The sequence below is a fragment of the Aplysia californica genome, unplaced genomic scaffold (assembly GCF_000002075.1).
Source record: "Aplysia californica isolate F4 #8 unplaced genomic scaffold, AplCal3.0 scaffold00074, whole genome shotgun sequence".
Lineage (NCBI taxonomy): Eukaryota > Metazoa > Mollusca > Gastropoda > Aplysiida > Aplysiidae > Aplysia > Aplysia californica.
Window position 1 is genome coordinate 1,054,186 of NW_004797344.1, and position 12,737 is coordinate 1,066,922.

The 12,737-nt window shown below is 40.0% G+C and overlaps 1 protein-coding gene across 1 annotated transcript; it reads left to right on the forward strand.

Annotated features, from left to right (window-relative positions):
* The first annotated feature begins 10,208 nt into the window (after nucleotides 1–10,208).
* Nucleotides 10,209–11,997, forward strand: LOC106011228 (neuropeptide receptor 15-like). Its single transcript, XM_013080076.1, has one exon. It carries the CDS (start codon nucleotides 10,295–10,297, stop codon nucleotides 11,345–11,347), a length of 1,053 nt encoding a protein of 350 aa, XP_012935530.1. The 5' UTR covers nucleotides 10,209–10,294; the 3' UTR covers nucleotides 11,348–11,997.
* Nucleotides 11,998–12,737: the final 740 nt, after the last annotated feature.

Sequence of the window (12,737 nt, forward strand, 5' to 3'; positions counted from 1 at the left end):
TAGATTTTTCTTAGCTTAAGATTAGGGGTGTGGCTGAAAGACAGCAGTAAGGAGAAGTATGTTTAATTGAGTGACCCTTTATTGACCGTCTTAAATGCCCACCATTGTTCAAACTAAATACACATTTTAAAAAATAAAGTATGAGTCAGAAAATGGTTCACATTTTCTAATCTGTTTCTCTTCCTCTATGAGTGGGGGGGGGGGACGGGTTGTTCTTTTAACAACCATCATAACAAAAGAAAGCTGCAGCACATGAGGTGCTTTAAAGCTCAGATAAAATTTGATAGATATACCAGCCTCAAGAATGTACGCTTTCAATTAATTTATCATTGTAAATGTTCCCTTTTGACAAGGGCTTCGCTTCGCTTCCTTTCTCTCTCTCTCTCTCTCTCTCTCTCTCTCTCTCTCTCTCTCTCTCTCTCTCCCTCTTTCTCTCTCTCTCTCTCCCTCTCCCCTCATCCAACTCCAGTGTTACTGTAATTTCCTTTAGCATGTGCTGAACCATTTTCCTGACTAAGTACCTTGTCAAAAAAAAAAAACACTCCCCCAGATATTTAGGAAGGGGCTGGGGGCCCGGGTTCATTTTTCTCCACCCTTTAGGGCTAATGGTTCTCCACCTTTTTTTTTTTCCCAGTCGCCACCCCCCCTCCGGGCTTTTTTCCTGGTGGGGGGGCGCCTTTCCGCCCTTCGGCCAACCGGTTAGTTGAGACACGTTTTTAAAATTTTTTTAAAAATTTTAATGGGGGGGGGGGGGGGAGGGGAAAAGGGGGAGGGGGGGGGGGCACTTTATGAAAGAAGCATACATAGGCATTATTCAAGCAGCTTTTCCAATTCTGTTTTCCTTATAATTATATCTGAAATCTAAAGTGTCAGGGAGCAACATGCATTATATGAAATGTTCAAATTTGTGTTTCTGGTTTGTATGTGATGGTTCCAAAAGTGCCGCAGCTATGCATTTGGTCTTCTGCTGAAGGGACATGTTGTGTGCATTAACTGGTTAAAGAGTTATGGTGTTAAACTCATAAGGATGCTGAGTTCCAGTCCCAATCCAAGTGTTTCAGTATGGTATTAGTTGAACGACCCTTGCAACTTTGAATTATTTTTATCCAGGAGGCAGCCCTTCTGAATGTAATGTCCGTCTCAGACTGGACTGAACCAAGTAGGCGGACTACCTTAACAACACCATCAAACAACGCAAGCTCAGGAATGTCTTATTGGGGAGTTGGACCAGGGTCATCAGCTCCATAGCCCGGCGTGAAAGCAGTAAAGTTAACGAGGCCTGCTACATTAGAAAAAGCAGCATTATTATTATTTTCCTCTGATTCTCGAGTGGCAACTAAATCCTTGGAAATCGGCTACGATGGAGAAATGTGAATGACAACGTTTTGACGCTTGGTTAAAAAACTGTCACTTATGGTTGTAGATCAAGTTAGGCGGTTGAAAAAAGGCTTGCCTAGGGTTATGGTGACGTTTCCGTTTTACGAGGAGAGTACAATTAAAATTATATGAACGATAGCTGTAACTTTTAATTCTTTTGAGACGTCTGATTCCCATCTCTTGAGTCAGGCAGTATGACTTAGTCAAATACCAACACACCCACCTACCACACACACACACACACACACACACACACACACACACACACACACACACACACACACATTCAAAGGCATACACAAAAACACATAATATGAGCTTGATGTCATATACAAAAACACAACAACACACTTTATCTCAAAGATAAAAATATTTCCTTTTATTCTTTTTCCATTTGATGTAGTGAGCCCACCACAAAACAACTTAAAATTTTCACATCTAACTGTGTGTCCAACACTTACTTCTTTTGCCAACCAGAACTGCATTAAACACAAAGAAGATCCAACGTGGTGAATTTAGATGCTCGTCAAAGTAATGTAAAGAAATCTAAGAAAATAATATATTCTTTCCCGTTGGGCTATTTTTATCGAATGCTTTTTTTTTTTAGTTCAACACCTTTTATGTGGCGATGGATTGGACATACTCTCAGGAAGTCAGGCAGCTGCATAACAAAGAAAGTTTTGGATTGCAATCCACAGGGTAAGAGATCAAGGGGAAAACCGCGTGGAACCTGGAGAAGAATCACAGAAATCGATGTACAGAAAAGTGGGAAGATGCTAGCTCAGGATAGAGAAAGGTGGAAGGTGTTTGTCCGTGGCCTATATCCTGGTGCAGGGTGAGAAAGGCAATAATGATGACCTTTTATGTCCATTTAAACACACATTGCTGGGTGAATTTTTAGAGAAAAATATTAAAGACACAAAAACTGCAAATGTACAGTTTCGAAGGACTTTTAAGCTTTGAAAGTCACCAAACTTTGGACGGCATTTTCTCGCTAATTTTAGCTCTGAAACCAGGTGACCTCCACCCCGTAATCGCAAATATTTCGACTTCTATTTAAGATATTGGGCATTTTTTCATCAAAAGCAAGACGAATGAATAAGCTTTAAGATGATATCAATAACTACATAATATGGTAAAAAATGACGAGCGCTTGATTCCACCGCGTCGTGACAATACGCGATTCCTACAGAACTCATCCAAGCAACAAAACAATCCGCATTCCTGCATGACCAATGCCCATTCAAACCGACTCTCAGTTCACAAGGGCCCACGGTTTAGGTGCTTATTTTTACATAATTCATTACTTTATTAGCTTCTTCAGGCAGCATAATTTCTGACGTGTGCGACCGAATTACCTTAGATAGCCCGATTAGCTGCAAGATGTTTCTCTTGCCCTGTCAATTATCTAGAGTCCGTTTCGTCTTACTAGCAAGGCTTATTATTTCAGGCGCTCGTCAATTTTTGGCAAATGGAGTTATTTATTTAATCTTAAGACATGTTCATTTGCCTTGCTTTTAAAGAAAGAAAAAACCCACCTATTTTGAAAAGAAGTCTAGATTTATGCAATTGAAGAAGGTAGGGTCGCCTGGTGTGAAATTAGAGCAAGAAATTTCCCCATAAGTTTGGTGACTTTCAAAGCTTGAAAGCCCTTGGAAATTGTAAATTTACATTTTTTTAAGCCTTCTTTGGTCAGCATTTTTCAGTAAAATCTACACAAAAATTTGTTGCAAAATGGATATATAAGATGTTGAGCCTGAAAAAGAAAAACCAACAGGCAGAAAAAAGCTCTTTTCTTCCATTTAATTATTTTGACGAGCGCCTGATTTCACCACGATGCCTCGCTATACTTTTCCTCGTTGTTCAGGTACTATTAAGGGTTGTTTGTGGGTTTTTTTTATTTGTTTGTTTGTTGTTTTTTATGGGGGGGGGGGGGGGGGGGGGGGTGAATGCTTTAACAGATATTGTTCAGTTGCGGTGGAAAATAAACGTTTCTGTCCCTTTATGGATGATGACGATTTTTGGGGGTTTCCGTGGACTCGGCGAAGAAATATTCGAGCAAGACGGTTCCTATGTCATTATACTCAGAGGCACCTCCACTCATCCAAATAACTCCATTCGAGTTACCATTGTTCCTAGACATTCAAACATATGTTTGACATCCTTCTTTTCATGGGTGCATCATTCGTAACGCGAGTTGAGCACTTCATTCACAAAGTTCTGATACTATCTCATGCTGCTGCTGCTGCTGCTGCTGCTGCTGCTGCTGCTGCTGCTGCTGCTGCTGCTGCTGCTGCTGCTGCTGCTGCTGCTGCTGCTGCAGCAGCTGATGATGATGATTATGATGATGATGATGATGATGATGATGATGATGATGATGGTGATGATGATGATGATGATGATGATGATGATGATAATGATAATGATGATAGTGGTGGTGGCGCTGGTGGCAGAGAAGGTAGAGATGATTTTTCAGGTGGTAGAAGTCAATGTTGGGGGTGAATACTATGGCGTGTAGACCACAACGGCAAACTCCACCCCGACAAGGCATGTGTGCTGTGGAGCTCGCTGAACAATCACTCGGCGAAAACAGGGATGCCCTCAGTCACCATCAACGATAGGGTCCTGAAGTGTGAGCACTCTTTGAGGTATCTAGGTATCAACTTTGACAGATCACTCTCAGGTAAAGATCATATTACCAGGATCATCCCAAGAGCCAAAAAAGGTCTGCCTGCGCTGAAAACCATGGCGTGTAGCAGAATGCCACAGGGAATTTTTGCCACATTATACCTAACCCTTGTGCTGTCTGTGGTAGACTATGGCCTCGGTCTCCTCACCTTGTCAACGTCACAGCTGAACAAACGCCTTGAAAGAATTCAGAACGGATGTATGCGGACTTTTCTCGGGTGCACACGAGACACCTCCTGCGAGGCTATGCGTTATCTCCTGGACCTCTCAGCCATGGTAGAAAGTCACAAAATTGCTCAGGTGAAAATGTATTTGAGAATCAGCACCGATGATCAGGACCCACTGCATGACAATGTGGGAAGAACTGTACGCACGCGTCTGCTTAGAGGGACTGAATGGATGAATGAGGCAGCGACGACTTTGACTAAATGCTATGAAGTGCAATACATCCGAAGACGCAGCGCATGGGTCAGAGTCACTGACACACCTGGGCCGTATACTCGAGCGGTAGCAATCTTAGGCAGAGAATGTCGTGAGTGGGCAGAGGGAGTAGCCAATGCCGAGGTGGGCATCGTAGTCATCTTCACATATGTATCAGTACAGAGTGGCGCCCGTGTAAACGGGGTCATACAGAGAGAGCTGTCAGGCCCCTCTTGTATAACCACGTCCAGAATGTGCATGGAGATGAAAGCCATCACAGAAGCCCTTAACTTGATTAAGACGAAGGGATATCAGTCTGCCATCCTCGTCACCGATTCGATGAGTACCCTCGAAAAAGAGAAGTAACACATGATGTATGTAAACTGGCGAGAGGCAATACAAAGCTGCAGACTCACAAGGATTGTATGAGTCTTTAGCCTTGGCTTGCAGGAGTTCAAGGCAATGAGCTTGCTGATAAGCTAGCCGGCCAGGCTGAGATTGGCGGCACCATGCAATTAGATCCACCAACAGTCATGGCAGCATTGACAGCATGGTGCAACGACCACAGAGAGAATGACGGACCCACTTCAGACACAAAATGGATAGACTAAGGGAAGCGGGTGTTTCTAGAGGGTCGGGGACAGACAGCAACCTGCGAGGAAAAGCCAGAAGTATATCCAACCAGCTGTTAATTGGCATGATCAGCAGGCAGACCCTTTCATGGAGCCAGGAGAGGAGGGGGAAACAGCTACGGCATCGTGCCGCCTGCAATGATGCCTATTCTTCTACCAAGTAAAAAAGTATTATGAGAACTGCTTTTGTCGATCCTAGAGGCGCGCGTGCAAACACACACACACACACACACACACACACACACACACACACACACACACACACACACACACACACTTTTTAAAACTATGTGCCACGACACAGTGGAATCAGACGCTTGTTTATGTCTTATTTTTTTGTGAAGCAATATCTATCTATCTGGAATAGAAGTTGCTATATTTTAATTTAAAGGAGTTGGGGGTCGCCTGGTATCAGAAGTAAATTTAGAGCGAAAATGATTGCCAAAAGTTTGGTGACTTCCAAAGCTTGAGTGTCCTTGGAAACTGCAAATGTTCATTTTTGTTCCTTTGAATAATGTTTTTCAGCAAAATCCACACAGAAAGAAATGGAAGGTGTTGATAAAAGAAAAAAAAGAAAGAACAAAAAAACCCAAAAGAAAAGCGATAAAATTTACCAAATGAACAGAAAAAAGGGGGTTCCTTCATGACATTATTTTGACGAGCGCTTGATTTCACCATGATGCCACACAATAGAAAACGGGTACAGCCACAAGTAACTACGTAGTCACGTGCACAATGCTTTTTGCGACCAAAACATAATACAAATATAGGCTACACAGCGGTATAAACAGCCACATCGGATCTAGAAACTTTTCAGCACGCAGAAGCAACATTGACAGAATTACGGTACGATGTGTTTTTGTGCTATAAATGAATGTCCATGAAATAGCACGACAGCCAGTTCTGTTTGTTTGTTTTGTTTTGTTATGTTTGTTTGTTGTTTTCTGTTGGGTTATTTTTTCACTTTGGTTTTTAATTTTAATTTTTAAAGATTTTTTTTTTTAGGGGGGGGGGGGGTGTTCAAATTAAATTAAATGACAGAACAGTATGCCTTTAGTATAATCTTCTATCAAAAGAAGGTGTATTAAAAGGGTAAATGGTAAATTTAAAAAGCAAAACACCCCCCCCAACCCGCACCAAAAGAAGGAAAAAAAAAACATACCGCCTATTTTGACCACACAAAACGTGTTTGAATGAACCTGGTGTTGGCGATTATAAAAGGGACGCAATTCTGCTTTTTCTTACCTTCTGCAGGGGAAAAAAGGAATAGACAGTCGCTGCTCTTGAACTGTATACCAGGGTGTCTCGAATCTACTTCAGCACTCTCGCTTCAGTCCACAGACTTTTGACTGTAACGCGACATCTAATAATAATACCTTTTTTTTTATCTAAGTAAAACTTTTGCAGCACTTGCAACACAATTAGATCATATAAGTGCCGAAGGTTAGAGGTGTTACAAGAGAGTAACAAACCAACTGTTATTAATATAACTCACTGACATGATGAGCAAGCCAACCCTTTCATGGATCCTGGAAAGGAGAAGGAGCAGCTATGGCATTGACAATTGTACCACCTGCGATGACAGAAGTCCTGTACTCCTTTTTTTTGGGGGGAGGGGTGTTTTACGGGTCCGAGAAGGCTAGGTGTAGATCTTTCCTATTAGAAGATCATGGGTGTGGCTGAAAGACAGCAGTAAGGAGCCAAGGAGTTGCTGTAGAAAGGCTGCAGAAAGAATTGGGAGTCCAGAGGAAGGGGGCAAAGGAGGTGATGGGGCGAGGGTAGAAAATGGAGACGAAAGCAGACAACAGAACATAGCTAGAGAGCAGGAAAGGAGGTGAAAGGAGACAATTTTAGAGAATAATTTTTTTGGGTTGCTACCCGGATTTTCATTTGTGTTCGCAAGCAAAACGTTATCATATGCGTATCTCAGGTTATTGATGTTGCGGCCATCAATAGTGACTTCTTGCAGGTTTTGAGATTCTCTAAAGATTAACTCTGTATAGATGTTAAAAAGATAGGAGAGAGGACACAACAATGTCTCACTCCTCTAACTATCTATATAATAATTATGATCATTAGTAATTAATTGCTCATTAAACTCAACACCGCGCACGATTTATAGCAAGCACGTACCATGCTAAACCCATAACAATACAGGCTGTTGTTGCAGGGGCTTCCCCAAAAGTTGGGGTTAACATAGAGTTTATTAAGGGTGCAGGCCCATAGGCAGACCCCCCCCACAAACACGCCTCTCCCTACACATACGTTTTCGCGCGACCTGAATATGAAAGTAGTATTATTGGAAGTATTATGCGTCTTTATATTATTCTGTTGTTGTTGTTTTATGTTGTTGTTGGTTTTACTTCTGGACCTTCATCCTTTTTGATCCATCAGAGCAGCGCAGTCCTGGGTAGTCCTAAGGCATGTGTTCTGTCTTGTCATTTTTTTCAGTATTTTTTAAATAGAATAAAAGAGACGGTCTTGATCAGCTTCTTTGGAGAAATAGTTCAGGACGACGGGTTTTTTTTGTGGGTTTTTTTTTGGGGGGGGGGTGGGAGGGGTTGTAAATAAAGTAAATAGATTCCTAAATATATATAACCATCGTTATAAATTGAAAAGAGCGACAGCAAATTGAAACGCATGCGATCTCAAAGACTATGAAGATATGATAGAAATTGTATTATATCACAATTAGTCAATTTAAATAAAGACACCGTCACCCACTATGACTATGACGAAACGCTGGACTGACAACAACTCAGTCTTGCGGCACACGCAGTCTATTCAAAAGAAGAAAATAGGTTAAAAAATATACTGGCCTTGTATATATATATATATATATATATAAGCGAAAAACAAACCAACACTCAACTGCCGTTCTTCTTCTAATCGAAGAGCCCCGCCCAGACTGGAATTCAATACTAATGATTATAGAAAACACCTCTTTATATTTGTTGCATAATATATGCACGAAAATTGATATTTTTTAAAATGTCTTTTTGGAATCCAGAGGCGCATGCAAAAAAATCGGAGCAATTTGCGACTTAGATTTTGTGTAATGACGTCGACAGGTTGTCCATTTGGTGTTGCCCAGACTTTGGATGTTGCTGTTTTTACCTTTTATTTATCATGCAGTACTTTTAGCATTGATGAATGTAATGATATGTCATCAAAAGAGTTGAAAATGTTTAATTTGTCCACCTTTGCTTGATTGTAGCTCTGCTCTTTTAAAATGTATTAGCATCGTGCATTTAATTTTGTTTATGTTTTTGTACTTGAAGAAAAAGCGATAACTGGCCTCTAGGAAACGTTTTGAAACAGACAAAACATACTCGTTTTTAGCTTTTTGATCAGTCAGGCTTCAAGTAGAAAGTATGGTTATTGTGTGCATTGTGTGTTATAACATAAAAATGATAGTAATATATTTTGCGTATTTTTATTACTTGTAGCTCATTATATTCATGCTCGACAGCAGGCATGAACAAGCATGTCCAACTTGTGGAATTGATTAAGTGATTACTCGTGTCGTGTGGGGCAAAGCAAAAGAAAATAGATATTATTACTATGCCAACGAAACTCTGCATAGCCCTTCTGTAGGCCAGCGACCAAACGAAAATTATTCTTTTTAAATCTTGACTCAGTGGTTAAAATTAAAATGTTTTTATCTTTAGGCCGTACATCCAAAACCGCTCTTTGGATGCATAGGCCTACGCAGGATCACTAAAACTAAAAAAATGACTTACAATAGCTTTGCCTACAAATTGCACATTTTGAAACATCAACACCGCCCTGCTCCCACATTTCAGTGTAAGTTTAAGCGTTAGTTCCGATATCCTCTGTCTAGGACCAGGCGAGAAGCGCAGAAATTGTTTCTGCACGCTGAAAGTTATCGTTATGGCTAAGGCCAGTATTTTAAAGGGGAATAAATTGTAAAAATAGAATTCCTTGCATGCAACTTGGTACTGCACACTCTGCGCCCGCGAACGTCAATTAGTTCTTGGGACAACGCCATTCAAAATATACGACTGTGGGGTTCGATCCACTGTCAGCTCTTCAAACAGAGAACAAGCATTTTACAATCCTAACAGTAACAGTCCTATTCGTTCATCAATGAATGATTGCGCCTATTGCGTTCGGAAATTCCCAATGATCGTATCAGTGCCTTACAAAAGAAATGTCATTTCAATTCGTTTCATCATTCTAAACGTCTATGGTTAAATATAATCTCAACTAATTGATGCGGGAAGTCTGTGCTTTAAATTTTTCTCGAGTAATCATACAGTAGGTAGTAGTGACACTAAATAGTAATCTCCCGTAATCGACTGCAACTATACCCGATTGCCAGGCCACGCCCAAAAAGCCTGCGTGAGATCAGCAAAGTAGACTGAGAGCACCTGAGATGAATCTATTAAGTTGTATGCATTCTAGAAAAGAGGTTAACTTGTTTGTTCACACGAGCCTCATTCAAACAACGACACTGCTGGCGAGCATAACTTACCTTTTACAACGTTTCACCTTTGAAAAATGTGTCGTTTGAACTTTGTATTAAATTGTATTTTAAGTGCTGATTTGGGAGGGGGGAGCGTAATTATTAAACATTTTAATATGAATTCCCCCAAAAATTCAATCTGAATAACTGTCTTTATCATACAAATTAAAAAAAAAAAACACAGACACCAACTGTTCAGTAATTGTGAAACATCCAGAAAAATTACCCTGGAACGACAGATTTCCATATATTATATTTTGCTGGCTAAAAACGTTACAATTATATATTATTTGATTAATTACAATGTTAAAAAAAAACAGCGATGAAAAATCCTCACTCTCAATCACAACGGTTGCAATCGAAGCTACTTGTAACCGCTCAGCCGAATAAGACAAGGCAAGGCGATAGTACTTCGACGATCTATAATTGCGCAGCTTGATAGTCGCTGATGTTTAGTAAATTTGCCAATTTTGTAATTGCCACGTATTTTTCTGTTCATTTGATGACGTGTCGTCCCACTATTTTAAAGCGCGAAGGGTTAAAAATTAACAAACTAAAAAGATAACTTATTTATTATATATAACCCCAGATGGGGTCCGTAGACGTAGATGAATACTTTGGTTTTGGTTTTCCTTAGATAAGCCACTCGGCTGTACTGACTGGGTAAATCTTCTCAAGTGGTTTGAAAATGGGGAAATTTAAACCGTCACAAGCGATACTTCCCACTGAGATTCGTCAAATTTCCGAAATCACGATAGACTTTACCCTGTCTTTTCTAATCTCAGTCACAGGCATCGTCACCAATACTCTTGTTATTATCGTCTTCGCACGGCTAGGCTACAGAGAAAGCGTCAACATATCCATGACAACCATTGCTCTCTGGGACTTGGCGAAGTGCGCAGGCGCAGCCCTGCAGCGTTTTGCCGGACCATTGTCTTTGTGGTCACTAGCGGTCGCAGAGAGCTGGAGCAACGTGGGCGTGGTGGTCATGAACTATTTCGTCTGCTTCTCCAGTTACGTCACAAGTGTTCTCGCCGCTTACGTGGCTGTGGAGAGATGCCTGTGCGTTTGTCTGCCTTTCAAGGTCAAATGGCTTCTCACCCCGAAGGTCACGCTGTTTATGTGTGTCTCCATATCAATCGTTGTTTTCGGTTGCTTTGCTGTTATGTTCAGTATTTACGACGTCATATGGGTTTTTAGTCCCGAGTTTAATTCGACAATCGCTATCTACAGATATAATACCTTTGCTCTAGAGAATAAAGCTATTCTTTTCGATTACTATAATTATTCTGGGATCGTCTGGCCAACTGCCAGTTTCGTTGTGATTGTGGTGTGTACAACCATTATCGTCTACAAACTTGCCAAAAGTTCAGAGTTCAGAAAAGGGAATTCCGATGTAAGTCAGGCCGAAAAACAAGGTGAAGCGCCGTCCTCTCAAAACCTAAGCGGGCGAGATCGTCAAGTGGTCAAGATGTTGGTGGTGATCATTGCCATCTATGTTATCAATCTTTCCCCCAGGATCGCTCTCTACATCGCAAAGCAAATCATATTCGATTTTTATTTTCTCAGAAAATATCACAACATGTTTTTGTTTGTCGTATATCTACTTTATATTTTCGACTTAACAAACGGGGCAATTAATTTCTTCGTGTTTTACACTATGAGTACTGCGTTTAGAAGCAAGTTTCTCAATATGCTCCCCGCTAACAGATTTAAACGATGTTGTTCTCCGTCATATTGATTGTCTTTTTCATTATGCGTTAAAACTGACAGGATAACCGTTGTCAAAGATTGAAAGACTAATGATAATATGGGATATGCCTGCCAAGCGGTGATTTTATATATTTACTTAACTCCATAATTCTTAAAGGTTAATTATATGATATAAGATAGGCCTAATATATAATAACGGTCTCCTTTTTCATTACTAATAACTTGTTTACTTGGAAGAGAATGCCACACTGTAACAAATTATAAAGAACACAATAATTTCATTGAACATCAACCATCTCTCAAACTTCGCACTATTTCAGCGTGTACTAGAGAGCTCAACACGTGTGTTAAGATAATAAATAATTTATTTTTAAAATCGCACCCTTTTGCTCTTCCCATTGTTTTGCAGTTAGTTATAGGTATTTTTATTCATCTCTTCAAAATCGATTTTAAAAAAAAAGCTCTACCTTTCATTTCAACGAGATTGTAGATTGTGGAAGTTGCTGTAGTTCCCCAACTCTTCTCTTGTAATGTTGTGTCCTGTACTTGAGTAAGGTGAAAGAAGGCGTTCGTTTAAAACAGTTACATTGAGGAAACTGGCTTTTTCCTGCCAGTTTAGTTATTTTCATCAATTTTGATGGGGAGGTTTTTTAGCTCAACATCTTTTATATGTCCATTCAAGAACACGTTTCTCTTTCTGTGTGGTTTTTTTTCTGTAAAACGTTAATTAAAGGCCGAAAATGTATTTTTTCTGTTACCACGGTCTCTCAGGCTATGGAAATGACCAAGCTTTGGCGTCATTTCCCCTGAAACAAGACCACCTACACCTTCTTTAGATGCAGATATCTCAACTTCTTCTATCCAAGATAAATGGGTATTTTTTTTCATCAAGGGCAAGACAAATTAACAAACTTTAAGATGATACCAATAACTCCACTGCCCAATAATTGATGAGCGCCTGATTCCACCACGTCGTGACACATTTATTCTGCTGTTTTAGAACCCTTTCTCTAGATCTATACAAATAAAAGTTGATTGTGGGTACTGCACAAAACTTGTGATTTAGCTTGAGTTTTCTGTTGCTTTTCCTTATTATTAATAAAATATTGCCCTCTGAAACCGGTTCATTTTTTTTTTCTTTTTTAAGTCACCCTGTTGGCCTACTTTTAAGTTTGCTAATACATTGTGCTATTATACTGTATGCTCGTTTTAAAAAAAATATTATATATGCTCATGTTAAGTCGTTACGTTAGATGTTGACTATCGACGTTCCCATGGTTGATGGTTACGAATAATGTATACCTCGTTTACAGTTTATAGTCTGCACTTCTTTCAATCGCTGGCGCTAAGGAAGACTTGTTAATTGTATTTCTTTAATTGTTTCTTTAATTTTTGACATCTCAGAATAAAAGATTTAG